The sequence below is a fragment of the Rhipicephalus microplus genome, chromosome 1, assembly GCF_043290135.1.
Source record: "Rhipicephalus microplus isolate Deutch F79 chromosome 1, USDA_Rmic, whole genome shotgun sequence".
Taxonomy (NCBI): Eukaryota; Metazoa; Arthropoda; class Arachnida; order Ixodida; family Ixodidae; genus Rhipicephalus; species Rhipicephalus microplus.
The window spans coordinates 270,221,850-270,238,687 of record NC_134700.1 but is presented as its reverse complement, the minus strand read 5'-3'; the positions used below and the strand labels follow the sequence as shown (position 1 = coordinate 270,238,687).

At 45.9% G+C, this 16,838-nt stretch overlaps 2 protein-coding genes across 2 annotated transcripts in view; one reads left to right on the top strand and one right to left on the bottom strand.

The window, feature by feature from the left end:
• Positions 1 to 6,744: 6,744 nt before the first annotated feature.
• On the bottom strand, positions 6,745 to 8,499 carry LOC142817419 (NADH dehydrogenase [ubiquinone] 1 beta subcomplex subunit 3-like). Its single transcript, XM_075894446.1, has 2 exons — positions 8,239 to 8,499; positions 6,745 to 6,999 (listed from the first exon to the last, which is right to left on the bottom strand). Exons 1-2 carry the CDS (start codon positions 8,388 to 8,390, stop codon positions 6,807 to 6,809), a joined length of 345 nt encoding a protein of 114 aa, XP_075750561.1. The 5' UTR covers positions 8,391 to 8,499; the 3' UTR covers positions 6,745 to 6,806.
• Positions 8,500 to 8,720: 221 nt separating this feature from the next.
• The window catches only part of LOC119188138 (maspardin-like), a 32,181-nt gene continuing 24,063 nt past the window's right edge, over positions 8,721 to 16,838 (top strand). Inside the window, exons 1-3 of the mRNA XM_075894441.1 lie at positions 8,721 to 8,790; positions 8,859 to 8,931; positions 9,218 to 9,305. Of these exons, the coding sequence (XP_075750556.1) occupies positions 8,915 to 8,931; positions 9,218 to 9,305 (105 nt within the window). The 5' untranslated portion in view covers positions 8,721 to 8,790; positions 8,859 to 8,914. The remainder of the gene's footprint in view (positions 8,791 to 8,858; positions 8,932 to 9,217; positions 9,306 to 16,838) is intronic.

The following is a 16,838-nucleotide window of genomic DNA, read 5'->3' as shown; positions in this document are numbered from 1 at the left end:
CACTGACATCAAATTTACTCATGCCAAGATATTTGCGTCGGCGAGTAGCTATAGACTATAGCAGCGATTCAAGACCTAAAACGCAACTGAGGGACGAATAACTATCACTTTTATTGATTTATATCACTGGGGTCTTGCACTATTCAAAAACGGCCGGTAATCCCGCCATTTCTAGCGCTGGGAGCACCAGCAGTGGCGCTACCTCGCGGTCACCTCCAGATCACGCCACAATTGACCACTTCTCCACAGAAAAGAGTGACGTCAGGCTCAGCTGCTCCGCAAACATTTCTTCGTCTGCTAGGCGGACGCATTCAGTTGTGCCTTGTCACGTGCGTTGCTGTCGTCGCCGTACAAAGTGTCGACTCGGGTTCAATACGATAGTCTGGAGCTTGGAATCCCCGCGATTCGTGACGTCGCGAATTATTTCTCATTCGATCGACCTTTTGCAGAACAGTGATTCTGAAATGGACGCCGTTCCAAGCAGCACTGCAGAGGTGCCCGAGGATGCACGCTTCAGCCATGTTCGCTCGTGTGTCTCAGCTATATTGGTGTGTTTTGTCGTGCAAAGCACTCCGATATACGCACAGGGGTCAATGAAATATAGCTACCGCGAATGAGCATCAGCGGAGAAATACAATACGTTTCCTGCTTGTCAGGTTCTTTTTTTTGCGCCTCCAAATAGCCCCACCTATCCAGCTTCTCGTGGTTAACACGCCATTACCACTTTTACGTGGACGCAAAGTCTACAGATGAACTAAACTTCAACGATACCTGCGTGTTACTTGTTAGCGATGATATCTGAACACAGGCTCTTCCACGTTTGTAGCTTGCGGTGGTGTTGATGTGTACCACATACGTGATCTGAAAATACACCCCGATTGCGCGTTTTCCGTGCTTCGAACTAGACGACTGCAACTTACGATTCCTCGACATGCTGACCGACAAGCACACGTTTAATCATGCTCTTTCGATATTCTTTTAAAGGTGATTTTTATCTTGATAATTTCACGTAATCATTCAAACCGGTGCGATGAAGATCAGACGCGACAAGCCACGGCCTTGACTGCACCTGCGCGCGCTTGCCCGGCCGTAGACGAGCGAGTGCGTTTCTGCACTTCGGCGCCACGATAAGAACACTCGGATCGTACACGTCATCGCTACTAGGGCATCGTCACTCAGGATGGTATTTGTGGAATGCATCACACCGAACACGTAGCACTAGAGTCGATGTCGCAGGGCAGTCTTATTTTCTGTTCAGATTTTCTGTTCAGATGCCGTTCAGATTTGGCCAAGAAGACCTATGCATACCAAGCTATCAAATGATGGGCACATCTCGATCTTTAAATTTGATGTCGGTGCTCCTTTAATAGGTGAATGAGTGGCGAGGGAACTGGTAGGAAAATGCTTGTTCTCTAAATGATGAAAGCTGAGGAATAGTGCCAAATGTGAGCTAGGCTAGCAGAAAACTAAAATTTCAAATCTATCAATCTTCCTGCCAGTAGAATTATGGCGTGAACTATTTGCAGTGGTGGCGCAAGAGAATAAGTTGAGGTTATGCAACAGTGTTTTTTATGTCTTATGGAGAAGGTGAATATTCATTGGAATGCCTTCTATGTAGCAGTATATTGTGCTAGAACAGGGGACTGCTCAGGACGAGGTTGGAAAAGTGAATACCAAACTGTCAAGCCTCTTGTGGATAGATGGATGAATAGATGGGTGTATGTGGCTGTACCCTTTAGATCGGGCGCCGGCTAACGCCACCTAGCCGTAATACATCTAATCATTAGATTTGTCTTTTTTTCCCCTTTAAATAGTGAGGTTGAGGGTTCGTACTTTGCAGTGAAGGGTTTAATTTTCACTCGTTCCTTGACTTTTAGCCACCAATCGGATAACTTCCTTCTAGTTTAGTCTACCCGCTTAAAGTCTATTTTGCCCTCCCTGTCCCTAAACCCAAGTGCTTTGAAAAACTCTGCGTCATCATCCTGAACTATAGGGTGAAGCCCTTTACAGAACATTATCAAGTGTTCGGCAGTTTCTTCTTCCTCTCCACACGCACTGCATACTGTGTCTGCCCCTTCGTATTTGGCCCAATATGTCTTGGTTCGCAGTACTCCCGTCCTGGCCTCAAACTGTAGAGAACTACCCCGCGTATTATCATAGAACGAACGTCGGAGTGCTTGCCTGTAACTCATGCGATGCTCGCTTGCGTGCCAGTTTCAGTACGCCGAACAACTGAAACATCTTTCGCATTGTACCCAGTTTGTTTTGGAAAAGCCACGCAGTACTCTAACGACAACACCACAGAACATTGCAGGCTACCACTGCAGCGCCACAAGTGACTTCTTTGGCAATTTCCTGCTTAAAAGTTCGACAGATCTCTAGTGCGGACTTCTTATTCATGCCAATTCTCCACATGTCAGTCTCCGTTTCCTTCACTTTCTTCTTAACCGATAGTTCTTTTTGGTTTGGCCACCTGCTGTTTTCTAAGTATTTATCGTCAATTTTCTGGTTCGCTTCCTCCATTTTGTACCGACATTGTTCATGTACAAGTAGCTGAAAACCTTCCTAGCCCAACGCTCCTCCTTCATTTCCCTCAATCGCTTCTCAAATGTTATCTTGCTGCTAGCTTCCCTGCCCTCAAATGATGTCCATCCCATATCACTTTGTACTCCCCGATTTGGTGTATTTCCGTGAGATCCTAAAGCAAGCCTACCTATTCCACGTTGCTTAATTTCTAATCTTGCTTGAACTTCTGATCTTATGCACAACACCGCATTGCCAAACGTCAGCCCAGGAACTATTACCCCTTTCCACATTCCTCTCACAACATAATATTCCTGTTACCTTTAGTCGTATATTTCGTGTTCCCTTAGGTACTCGGTTCTGTTGCTTATCCATACGCCCAGATATTTGTATTTATTTGTTATCTCTAGCGTGACTTCCTGTATCCTATAAGCTCACAACCTTCATTATCATTAAAAATCATGACTGCTGATTTTTCCTTACTGAATCTGAAATCTAACCCATCTCCCTCATTACCGCAGATGTCCATCAATTTCTGCAAATCTTCCTTGTTGTCGGCCATTAGCACTATATCATATGCATACATTAATGCCGGTAGTGCCTGATCAATGAGTTTTTCTTGTTTGACGAAAGAGAGGTTGAAGCCAAGTCCACTTCCCGCTAATTTGGCCTCTAAACCTTGTAGGTACGTCAAACAGCGCCACTTCCGTCACGCAGCGCCACCTGTCGACGCAGTTTTGAGTAGTGCGAATCCCAACTCTCCTGCACAGTTTGCTGCGCAACAAGGTGCAACTACAGCGTAAAAAACAGCGATTGAGCTAAATATTAGGTGCCTTTCAGCATTGAATCTTAGAAAAAGAGCTACGAGGTTTTCTCCGTTAGTTAGGCGCGTCACCTCACCGCCGTGAAGTGCTTGCTGGATCACTGGCCAGAACGATGGCGAAAACAAGAGCAGACTCAACAGCTCCGCACTTCACGAAAAAAAAAAAAAAGAGCCGACGCTACAGTTGCGTTGTGAATTTCTACGAACGTTAAGGACTTCGTGTTACTGTTTTCCGCAGATTTCGCGAAGGAGAACTGTGAGAGCACTGCCCATGGGCTGTTGTGTTGGGTAAGCGAATCACTCGCGTTGTTTACAGCCGTTCGCGTGAGAAATTGTGATAATGGAGGCCTCCTGTTATTGTTTTGAGTAGCTTCGATATCGTAGTAACTTTGATTATAAAGCTTAACAGAGCCTCTGACCGCGGTGCGCACAGTGCAGCAGTAGACAGGTGACGCGCCCGATAACGCCGCGACTGCCGATAACCTGAAGCTTTACGCCATTACGCCTGAAGGCTTTCAAAGCTCCAAGTTCCGGCTTTATCTGTGAAATGCGAACATGCACGTCATACAGGCAAATCGCAAAATGATCATGACCACAATATGTTTTCTTTTTTCTTGCCATTGGTCTCCGCGATTGCCCAAGCTATCTCGGAGGCCTCGGTTTTGCATTTCGTTGTACACTGAGAAAGTGGACACGCACACATCCCCGTTTGCAGTATATACAAACGGATGATAATCGTCAACAGGACATTCTAGCAACCATAATAAAACAGTTCAGCACACAAGAAGTGAGAGATCGGTGGAGAATGCAACTGCAATGGCGAAAATCGCCACGGCTATTTGTGCCAAATAAAGTGAACTTCGTACGACTGATCGTAAGATAGATTGCTCGTGTATGCACCTCGTCGCTTTGGCATCATGTGTATGCCCAAGTTTAACACATTTAGGCGTTACAGAACGAACGTCGGAGTGCTTGCCTGTAACTCATGCGATGCTCGCTTGCGTGCCAGTTTCAGTACGCCGAACAACTGAAACATCTTTTGCATTGTACCCAGTTTTTTTTGATGAGTTACTTCTCTGAAACGAGGTTGTATTGAAGTAAGAAGCTTGCCAGGTCCTTGATTTTCAGGAAACCGCGCCTAAAGGCCAACGAAAAAGAAGGGCCTATGCACGTTCGCTTGCGGACGGCTCGCGTTGCACTACCCATTTATGGCCGACGCGTCGATGGCACCGCTTATGGCGGCGTTTTTCGCAGCACCGCTTGGGCAGAGTCTGCGCAAGAATTCCAGTGTCGGTGTTGGCATTGGTTGGGAGATGAAAATCGTTTTGTCTACGGCCGAAAAATCTCGGAGGTGCGTATAAAATAAGAATTTTTGGGTCCGAGTGGGGATCGAACCCAGGCGGTCTGCGTGGCAAGCAAGTGTCCTACCACAAAGCCGCAATATTTGTTAAAATTGCTTTGATTAAAAAAAAAGCGTTATCACTATATGAATGCCATGTAGTCTCCTTCACACATTTCATATTGCGTGTGAAAAGTATTGAATCGTGCCAGGCATCAGAAGATGTGGATCGAGTTCTGACATATTTATCATCAGCAGCAGCAGCAGCAGAAGCATCAACAAAGGGAAAGTTGTCACAGACGCGTAGTAGGCAAAACGAATTATGGCGTAGTGGGTGCTCTAATTTGGCAATAAGCATGCAATAATACTTTGAAATGGCCAATGTTAAGCTACAGTCGTTCATTTTTTTATGGCCCGGCTGAGGCATGCACCGTGAACCAAAGGAGGCTAGCGTTCTGCACTTTAAAGAGGAAGCTCAAGCGTCTTCCAATTTTTAATTTTAGTGTCATTTGTTATAGCTGTATTTGACTTTCCTTTGTTTCTTAAGCTTTATTTGCTGTGTTGCTACAGAAGTAATGTGAAATGTGAAGTGAAATGGAAAAAAAAAAACTGACATTGAGCATAATTATTTGCAATGCCCCTTCACGGCATTGCACATAAATGTAATGCCTGACATCTGAGATTTTTTCGAAAACAAGACCTTCACATTTCGTTACAACTGAAGCTAGTTTTATGAAACAAAAGAAAACCAATGCAGCGATAACAAGTGACACTAAAATTAAATAAAAACCGGCCATATGCAGCTGCGACTTGAACATGGACCTCTTGAGTGGTAAGCAGGCATTCCTGCACCACTTTGGAAAAGCCACGCAGTACTCTAACGACAACACCACACAACATCGCAGGCTACCACTGCAGCGCCACAAGTGACTTGACCTTGTTTCGGTTTCACTTTCTGTACATTGTTTTTGCAGCCACTCCAAGCATTCCCCTATTCTAATACACTCTAGTAACAGCTTTGTTACAAACGATTAAGAATTAGGGCATCTTCAGCAGTAATATAAGCTTTTTTGTGCAAAATACATTTTGTTAACATTTCTCCCAGTTAGCAGAGTTGCACCACTGCATCCTGAGCTTTCCTTTGGCTTTATATGTTGAGTGCAACTCTTCATAGGCCAGCATTCAGAAAGTGTATTGACCAATCATTGCTGGAATTCAGTAGCGAATTAACGCTCGATTTTGTCAAGGCTTTGCTTTTGGTATATTTGTAAAGAAAAAAAAACACTGAATTTTCCTCCCGAATGTAATGTTTCAGGATGTCCTTGCTCTGTACAGTTATGGAATTGAAAATTTATAGTTTGGGCTCTTGCACTGATTGTGTTTTATGTAAATGTAAACAGCTCCCACAAAATCCTAGCTTTTATAAATTCTCACTTCCGAACAATTTCTTGCATGCAGCATGATCGAGAAATTTTGTTATATAGAAAGAAAAAAATATATTGCCTTTGTCAGCATGAAAAAAAAAAAAGAGTGAACTACATTATGTCTTGCTATGCAAATCTCCACAGTGTGAGAATCACTTTGCTGTCCCCTTCTAAAGAAGTTGAACTATTATAGTCGGATACAGCTTTAAAAGTCGGCAGCGTTTGCCTCTTCAAAGGCGGATGAATACAAGCCTACGCCAATGGGCGTGCACACCAGACTGACGTCATGAGTTGAACGGCTGGTGACAGCCTTTGGAGAACATTGCAGAGCACACGGCATGGGATCATTTCGTTACTCGCAGAGGTGATTAGCTGTTGCGCTTTGGTCTGGGCGAGGCCTCTTTTGACTTTTCAAGTTGTATCTGACTATAGTGTCTTTGCACTATGTTGCACTTCATAGTGTTTTCAACTCACATAAGAGGTCTCTTTCAGGGAAATGTATTTGTTGCAACACAGTTTAGAACCATTCCAGCCATGTTAGGAGCACAAAGCCAGTTTCTAAAGCTTCTGTAGGCAGAATTTGTGGTGTTGTAGAACTACCCAGGTTTTAAGTGGCCAGCCAATGAAGCAAAATGTAAATCTCTACAAGTTAACTTGTTTATTCATTAGCATTACTTGTCAAATATTTCTGTACTAATTAGTGGTGGCCCTCATTCTTCTCATAGTAAGGATGGTGGTGCTGTTTCGGGAAAGCGTAGTCGTATGCTTTCTCTAAAACAACCGTTGCTACAGCCAGCGCTAGGCCAGGCTTCAGTCCACGTGAAAAAGCATTCTTGATAAGGGTCAAACTGTTGTTCTTCGTGTACTCTTTGTAACGCCACACTTCATTCCTGAAATGCACAAAAAAGTGTTGTTGCACTTGCAGAGACTGAAATAATTACACCACAAACAAAGACATTTCCGCATTCCTGGGTCTGATGTTGCATTGCGGCAAAATCTAAGGGAGAATATATCTTCTATGTCACACTCGTGTAAAGTTGTAGTGGCTACTTTGCAGCGGCTGCAGCCTTTTTTTTATTTATGCACCCGAACCTCACATAAGAAAAGGACATGCATAATGTCATTACAACATCGGACTTTGCATGCTTTCTTAAGAAAAGTTAGATGAATCAGTTTTCTGACCATTATAAAAATGTGGTTCAGGCTACCTTTAGGAGCAGCACATTGAATAATGATACAAAAGTGAGGAAACGAAGAACAGCAAGCCTATGCTTTCATGAATTCTCTCTTTCCACCCTTCCTTGAACATTATGTTGTATGAACTCTCATAGGCAGTCTACCTCGCTTTCACGATACCTTTCAAAAAGCTAAACCGATGATAATTTCGATTTCTGCACAACGCTTGACAAACTGCGAAGCCACTTATTGAGACAAGTAGTTGATTCCTTGGCTTCCCAGGCATAACATGAAACAAACTTAGCAGGCATGAATGTGGCTATGAGGGATACTTTTGTGTGGAACTCGATATAAACGCTTTTTTTTTTCCAAAGGGTCTTTAACGTGCGCACACTGCTCTGTAAATGAAGCAGGATGGCGATTAGGGCAAGTTCGTTAATGTTTATCGTGAAATAAAGACAAAGCAACAGGATAGACACAAGTTTTGTGTCGTCTGTCGCACTGTATTTCACTCAGTAAATGAGCGTACCACAGCAATGTGGCTTCGAAATGCGAGGATCCAACTCTGGCAGTCAGCATCACAATCGAACAGCTACTGCAGCGCACACTACAGTGTCCTAGACAACAACACAGCATTGCTGCGGTTAAAAAGCTACAGAAAACGACAAAATAACTCTGTTCCGTGAACCTCGCCGTTGCCAGCTTTTACATTAAATCCAGCTCATTTTTCTCTGCCGCAATTTACTTGCGCGTTCGAATGGTTTCATTCGCCGTTTCGATTTGCTCAGTACGTTGCACTACTGTCGTAGCTTGTGTGCCACACTGCAGCTGTTCCTTAAGTTTTAAACGTTTTCATCGACTGTGCACCGCTCTTTATTCTCAGACTCTCGTAGATGCGTCCTTTTACACAAAAATAGGCGTTCTGTGGTAGAACCGACGAAAGCCCAACGTACCTTATCCAGGGATCCTTGAGGCCCTCTTGGGCTAGGGTATCCCTCATTTTCACCAGCCTCGGGACGTCCTCGACTTTGTAAATCCTGTAATCTGGAATCGCCGGAGGTTTCGGTTCGTGATGATGGCCATGTTCAGTAAGGTCGCCACCCATAACTTCTAGAGAAGTGCTGTAACCTTGTCCGGGACGACCGTAGAGAAACTAAAGCCTTTTTTTTTTTTAATTTCTCTATGCTCAAACGCTGATCAGAAGAAAGAAAAAAAAAAGAGCGTACACAACAATGTTAACGCAAAGCCGCACTATCGTATTATTGAAAAAGGCAAAAAATGTATGTTGGCATATTTTTTACATACAAAAAGTAACTTTATAAAGTGTAAATATTAATTGTATTTTTATATGTTTATACGTTATTTCTCAATGCTATAAGAAAGAGTGAACGTGCGGTGGTGTAAATGTTGACATATCAGTGACAGCTGTTTGTCTGCTGCACCGCTAGCATCGCCGAAGCTACTACCGAAGCTCACAACAAAACCGAGGCAGCGGAACAGTATCTGTGCGTGACGAATGTGCGTGGTTTCGAGAGTTTGGACTTTGAAAACTGCGTACTCCTTTTCGTACCAGGTTCCCACGACTGCGTTCGAGAAGCTCCCACTACGAATTGATGCTGCCTGCTTACTATGAGCGCTGAAAGAGTGTAAGTGCTATATACAAGATACATCTGGGCGGCGTTAAAAGCGGCCCCTTCACCATTTAGATAAGCACGGCTTCAGGGTGGATTGGCTCGGTTTACTGCTAGCAGGGGGGTTGTGCCGCCCGGCCCTGGTTTAACACGACCGTTTGCAGTTACCGGTTTTTACTACTGTCTTTCCTCTCGTCGACTTGCTGAAGCTCTTGCATGTCACATGATGTGCGTTAGCTGACTCACTCGTGAGCCGAGTACCTTGCCAAGCACCGATAAGTGGACAGTGCTCTCATTTCAGGTTCAGCTTGCTGAGCAGCAAATCTTCAAGCGAAATCTCCCAGTCGCCGGAATATGCCAGCTTCAGAGCCACCATCCCTCAAAGGAAGGTTTGTTTCTGAAGATGCATTTTCTTCAACTGTCCTTTCACGCCCCGTTCTCGTGGAAGAGGGCCTCTCTTATTATGTACTACATACGTACTTCGATGCCGCGCGAACTTCTCGAGTTTTCTCAACAGATTCACCCGCTGGCAGTGCGCATGTGCGGTGAGCGATAAGCTCGGCTGCAAAGATTGAGACATGATTGATGCACATTTGCCAGTTGCAGTATGCATGCGTAATCAAGACACGTTTTAACGGCACTGAGCAGGTAACACGAATGTAATACCTTGTTTTCGGCATTTCTGTCAAAAACATTGTTTTTTTTTTACAATGTTTCAGCTGTGGGGACACTGTTCTTTGAGCATTGTGATATCTCTCTCTGTGCATTAGTCTGCAAACTTTTTTTTTTCTAGAAAGGGGCATGAATGAATAGCACACTTAGCTGCTGCAAGGGTAGTGAGGTGCTTGGCCATGACATGCTACATGTCATGTTGACTAGACACAAGCTGGTGTCACTGACTAATGAATTCTGCAAATTTTCAGTGAATACTACTCATAGTTATGTCATCAACATATATACTTATGCTGGTGGTAGGACCTATCAATGTGACTGATATGCTGTCTTTTCTTGTGAAATATATATATATAAAAGATCTAACAAGCAATAATGCCAAGGAAAGTATATGGGAAGTTATTAGACCGCATTGTATTGTAAGTGTGAAGAAAGGAAAGTGGGTGAAAAGATAACTTGCCGTGGGCAGGAACTGAACCGGCGACCTTTGAATAATGCATTCGATGCTCTACCACTTAGCTACCATGGCGGCTATTCTCCCAGCCACTTTATTGGGTATATTTATTTATTTATTTATTGGATACTGCGGACCAAAAACTGGTCCAAGCAAGGCACGTACAAGAGGCAGGATATAAATACAAAAACACATGTGATAACATAAGAATATATCACGAGAAATATAATTGAAAACTCGTACTAATAGAATGCATAAAAGTTAACATGGCAAAATATTATATAAAAAGAAACATAACACAAATTGATGGTGCCTATTTTAGCTCTAAACAACAGAAAGTTGGCTGAGATCAGTCACGCAGTTCCACTCTGACACAGTACACGAAAAAAAAAAAAAGAGAAAATTTGAATGTGTTGGTTTTGGCAAAATACGGGGTTAAAGAATGGCCATGATGATAACGTGTATGCCTAGTGGACAGAGGAGATACATATGCACTCGGGTCAAGGGCTAACTTGTGATTAACTAGCAGATATAGGAAGTTAAGGCTGTTCCTTTTTCGTCGTAATGAAAGTGTTTAAATGTTATTAGCAGTCTTGAGTTTAGTCAGCGAGTCGGTAAGTTTGAACTTAGAATAAGCAAACCTAACAGCCGTCCTTTGTACTGCTTCGAGTTTCTTAATGTTGTATTTAGTAAAAGAGTCCCCTACAACACAAGAGTATTCTAGTTTTGGTCTTATGTGCATATAATAACTAAGTAGTTTTATGTTAGAAGGAGAATTTCTAAGTTTATGTTTTAGAAAACACAGCTTACGGAATGCAGAAGAACGTATGTTGTCTATGTGAGTGTTCTAAGACAGGTCATTAATGTCACACCTAGATATTTGTAGTTTTTTACCTGTTGTAGTGAGGATAAGTCGAGGTTATAAGTAAAATGAAGGGGTGTTTTTGAACGAGCCATGCAAAGATAAACAGTTTTTTGTGCGTTCAGTACCATACCATTGTCACTACACCAGACTAGTACCTTATTAAGACGTACGTTCAGGCTCTCCTGATCATTAGAACAAGTAATTTCATGAAATAGCACACAGTCATCCGCGAATAATCTTATTTGAGTTCCTGGTAGTACTGTGTTTACAATGCCGTTTACATAAATTAAACATAACAGCGGCCCCAGGACACTACCCTGCGGCACGCCTGATGTAACAGGAAGAGAGCTCGAATCGCTCTATCTATTGAAACAAACTGTGAACGTTCTGACAAATAGTGTTGTATCCAGAAAATGAATATGGCAGGTAGATTGATTTCCTCAAGTTTTGTAATTAATTTGTGATGAACAACTTTGTCGAATGCCTTGCTAAAATCAAGGAAAATGACGTCAGTTTGACCATTTTTATCCAGAGTTTCTGCAAATGAATGAACCACTGAGACTAACTGAGTTACCGTTGAATAAATATTTTCTAAAGCCATGCTGAAAATTCGTCAGCACAGAGTTTTGCTCGAGAAATTCCACAGTGCACTTAGATATTACATGTTCGGGCATTTTACAAATTGGTGATGTTAATGAGATGGGAGGGTAGTTTTCTACAGGTGAATGGTTGATTTTCTTAAAAAATGAAATAACATGAGCCCTCCTCCAATCACTGAGTAGTTTCGCACTCAACAGTGAACACCGAAAGAGCACAACTACACAAGTACTAAATATTATGTGAATTTAAACGTGGGAGTGTCAGTCAGAGACGTGCTCTCAAGTCCTTACTCCTGGCCCAACTCCTGTGGTCCGAACTGCCGATGGTAGAAAAGTTGCCGTGATTGGTGTGTGCTCAGCTCGCGTCAGTATCGCCGGACATCACACATCAGTTCAGTTTTATGTTTTAGAACATTGCCCTCACCACATAATTTTGGGCCATGACTTTTTGTCTGAACATTCGGCCTTGATAGATTGTTCTGCCGGTATAGTGCAACTCGCTCTACCCACTGTTGTTGATCCTCCAAGTTGCCTTCCAAATCGGCTCTGTTCCACAGAACACCTGCATCTCCCTCAACAAACAGTTGCTTACATAAGCGTCTCACCAGTTCTACGGCAGTCAGTCAGTCAAGGAACTTTATTTGGTCCTGAGAAGACGAGAATGCCCCTGTCGGGGGGTACCGTTTGGGGGCCCCACCCACGATGGTGCCGGGAGGTTCAGGCTCTCAGCGACTATTCCAGACGGTGTTTATATTGTGTCCCCCATTGTTGATGTCTTGCTTTCGCACAACGTTGCGCTTTCTCACACTGTCGTTATTATAACGGCCAACGCATCCTGCCTACCACTAGTAAATTTTGGCCTATGTACACAAGTTCTCCCTCGTGGTATATCTCTCGCTGAAATCGTGCTGGCGGCAGAGTGCCATATTTTCACTCTAAGTTATGACAGCATACCGAGTGCCAAGAAAACTTCATCTACTCCTCCATCATACTAAAGTGTGTTAACCAGGATGATTGCACCCGACTAAACGAAATAACAAGCTAAAGACCTGCGTTTCCTGCTTGCATCTTTTTGGGACGTCTTCGACCTTGGCGACCGCCCCCTTGGCCAAACGTCTATTGTTACGCACCGGATTGGTACGGGCGTTACGAGTCCCGTCCATCGGAGACCCTACTGCATCTCCTATGCTGAGCGGCGCATCATCAAGCAGGATGTCCACGAAATGCTTTCTCGGAATATTATTGAGCCTTCCCGCAGTCCGTGGGCATTCTCTGTGTAGTGAAGAGGAATGCCCACTACTAACGCGACATCGACACGTTGGCGCGAGGCACGAGCTAAGACTGCCTGGTTGTTGCTGCGATGCTGCCCGTACACCTGGCCAGCTCTTGCTGCTTTTGTACAGACGCTGATACCGCTTTTGACCTTGCATTTACATTATATTTTGGTGGAGAGTGCTGCGGTCTTCCCCAGTCCTGGAACTGTGTAGCCGAAAGCCGCCGTCCGTCATGCCTGTTGACGCTGTCTTCACACCCCCACCGGCTTCGCCATGCAGGAGCTGTCCCAGTGCCCAGCTCTTGCAAGAACCCGACATCTTCAGCGGCACCGACGAGAAAGACGTTGAGGATTGGCTGGAATCTTATGAACGAGCCAGCGCTACTAACAAATGGGACGATCCCACAAAGCTTGGTACCGTGATGTTTTATTTAACGGATGTTGCCAAGCTGTGGTACAGAAACCATGAGTCAGATATTCCCACCTGGACGACCTTCAAAGCCTGCATCGCAGATGTTTTTGGACGCCCTGGTGTGCGCAAACTTCGCGCAGAACAGCGTCTACGAAGTCGGTCCCAACAAACTGGCGAAACATTCACTAGCTACATCGAGGACATCCTCGACATCTGCCGGCGTGTCGACCCGACGATGGCGGAAACTGACAAGGTACGACACATCATGAAAGGCATTTCCGACGACGGCTTTCAAATGCTGCTCTCGAAGAACCCTGTCACCATCTCTGAGCTCATCTAGTTGTGTCAGAATTCCGACGAGCTCCGACAACAGCGCCTTCTCACGCGACGCCTAACGTCGCGAATGACACACTCTCAGGCCTAACCACCACCTCTGACCTTGAGTCCCTGCTATCGCAGATCCAGGAGTTTGTTCGTGCTGAAATCGTGCTATCGCTGCTATCAACAGTCACCTCTTTCAGCAAACCTTCGCCAGGCCATCCAGGAGCAAGTTTGCGCGGCTCTGCCATCTGCCCGTGACGCTTCACCATTGCCGACCCCCGTTGCCTGTGCCGAGGTAAATGCACCTCTAAGCTATGCTGAAGTGGCCGCTCGACCACCTCTTCAGACTTTTACGTCACTGCCATCAGCCGTGCCACCGCGACCTACTACTGCTCGGTTCGCTCAGCCAAGGTCCCCCCAGAGTAGTGGACAATGGCGTACAGTCGACAATCGGCCCATATGCTTTGCCTGTGGCCTACCTGGCCACATAGCGCGATACTGCCATCGACGCGTCCCTGTCTACCACCAGAGCTACCACCAGAGCTACCACCAGAGCTCCGAACCTGCCCTTTATGTGCCACCGCACCCTTCGTTCACAGCCTCCTGACAGGATCACAGCCTCCTGACCAGATGTCATCATACGCCAACCACCGCCCTCCTGTTAACCGTCGCTCGCCATCACCTTGATGCCGTTCGCCATCCCTGATGTGTTGTCGTCCTTCATCGCCACAGCGGGAAAACTGATTGCCGCAGTTCCAGAGGTAGGAACTGCGTCGCCCGCGAAAAGACCAAGGCCTCTCTCTTCCCCAACGAATGTTCTCGACGTATATGTGGACGGCGTCGCTGCACTCGCTCTTGTCGACACTGGTGCCGCAGTGTCAGTGCCAGACTCTGCCGCTTGCTCAAAAAAGTTATGACACCAGTAGCAAGTATATCACTTCGTACAGCCAGTGCAGAGCACGTCACGCCAGCCACTGCCTGTACTGCTCGCATTGCGATTGATGGCCTCATCTATGTCGTTGAATTACTAGTTTTGGATTCCTGCTCCCATGACCTCATTTTGGGTTGGGACTTTCTCTCCGCTAACAAGGCCGTCATCGACTGCTCTCGCGCTGAGGTAGAATTTGAAGTGCTTGGCGACACGCCGTTAAATGATGCTCTTGAAACCGGGGACAAACTATTTCTTGCTGAAGAGGTCATCATACCGCCGCACTCTTTCGCCCTAACCATGGTATCTTGCAACTCGCTCGCCGAGTCGAGTGCTCTTTTCACGCCATCTGCCCTTTTCGTTCGCCGCAAGTGTTCGCCGCTACCTTATGTCCTTCTAGAACTTCATGACGGCGTCAGCAGACTGCTCATCTCGGACCTCTTGTCATGTCCTGTAACACTACTTCAGGGTGAGTGCGTCGGGTGGGTTTACAGTCTCGACCCTTCTGCAATTTTTGACATGTCGACTGGTCCTTCCGCCAAACACGAAGTCGCCGGAATGACTTGTGCCTCTTCGCCGCAGACTACTAGGCCTGACGTACTCAGCAGCTCCATCGCCGACACGTTAACCATTTCGTAACGCGCTCAGCTTCTACGACTGCTGGAGAAGTTCCGTTCTTCCTTTGACTGTCAGCATACTCCCCTCGGCCGCACGTCCACTGTGTGTCACCGCATCAATACGGGTACCAATGCGCTATTGCATCAAAGACCCTATCGCGTGTCCGCAGCCGAGCGCCAGGTTATCGATGACCAAGTAGCTGACATGCTCAAGCGTGGAGTCATCCAGCCTTCGAATAGCCCTTGGGCATCTCCAATCGTTCTCGTTTAGAAGAAGGACGGGTCAATTCGCTTCTGTGTTGACTACCGTCGTCTTAACAAAATAACTCGAAAAGACGTTTATCCCTTACCGAGAATCGACGATGCCCTTGACTGCCTCCAAGGTGCGGAGTACTTCTCTTTTATCGGCCTACAGAGTGGCTACTGGCAAGTCCCTCTGGCACCTGGAGATCAGCCTAAGACGGCCTTTGTCACACCTGATGGCCTTTACGAATTCGGTGTTATGCCTTTTGGTCTTTGCAACGCACCCGCAACATTTGAGCGGATGATAGATAATCTTTTGCGTGGCCTTAAGTGGAAAACATGCTTGTGCTACTTCGATGACGTAGTTATATTTTCACCAGATTTTCCAACGCATCTCTGCAGGCTAGATGAAGTACTGCAGTGCCTAACTGACGCTGGCCTTCAGCTCAACCTGAAGAAATGCCGCTTCGGCGCAAATCAGCTCACCATCCTCGGCCATGTTGTCTCTGAAGACGGTATACTTCCTGATGCCACCAAGCTTCGGGCAGTTGCAGAGTTTCCTAAACCTGCCTCTCTGAAGGATCTGCGCAGCTTTCTTGGCCTCTGCTTCTATTTCCGCCGCTTTATTCGGAATTTTGCGATGATCAGCGCCCTCTTGACTGAACTTCTGCACAGTGACTCGAAAAGTTATGCTTGGTCACCCGCCTGTGACGATGCTTTCGAAGAGTTGCGCCGCCTGTTAACCTCGCCGCCACTCTTGCGTCACTTTGACCCGACTGCTCCGACTGAGGTACACACTGATGTCAGCGGTGTTGGAGTCGGCGCAGTGCTCGCGCAGCGCAAATCGGGATTCGAGGAGTACGTAGTCGCGTACGCAAGCCGTACCCTCACCAAAGCGGAAAAGAACTATTCTGTGACAGAGGAGTGTCTGGCAATTATATGGGCTCTAAGTAAATTTAGACCGTACTTATATTGTCACCCCTTCGACGTAGTCACCGATCACCATGCGCATTGCTGGTTATCCACATTGAAAGACCCCTCCGGCCGTTAAGCTCGCTGGGCTTTGCGGTTGCAAAAGTTCGACATGCGTGTTGTCTACAGGTTTGGTCGACGTCACACTGATGCCGACGCCCTATCACGTTCGCCTGTGTCCTCCGAAAGCTCTGCATGTCTATCTGCCGTGGACGAAATGGTTGCGTTCCCAGAAAACTGGGACATGGCGTCTGAGCAACGTAAGGATGACTGGATCAGCACTCTTCTGCGATTCCTTTCGGACCTGTCGACTTCTCCATCTTCTTGAACGTTGCGCCGTCAAGAGGCTCACTTTCAGGTCGGCGATGGCCTCCTTTATCGCAGGAACTACAAGTTCGACTGCCGAAAGTGGTTACTCGTCATTCCACGCCATCTTCGCGCTGCAATATGTTCAGCTTTTCACGCTGACCCTCAGTGCGCACATGCGGGCATCTTCAAAGCATACGCTCGGCTTTCCTCCCGGTTTTATTGGCGAGGCATGTACAACTTTTTGCGCAAGTACATTC

Coding starts and splice junctions, on each gene's coding strand:
- LOC142817419 (XM_075894446.1), bottom strand. CDS start 8,390: ATGGGTGGCGACCTTACTGAACATGGCCATCATCACGAACCGAAACCT. Junction 7,000..8,238: donor CTCAAGGATCCCTGGATAAG/GTACGTTGGGCT, acceptor TGTGCATTTCAG/GAATGAAGTGTGGCGTTACA.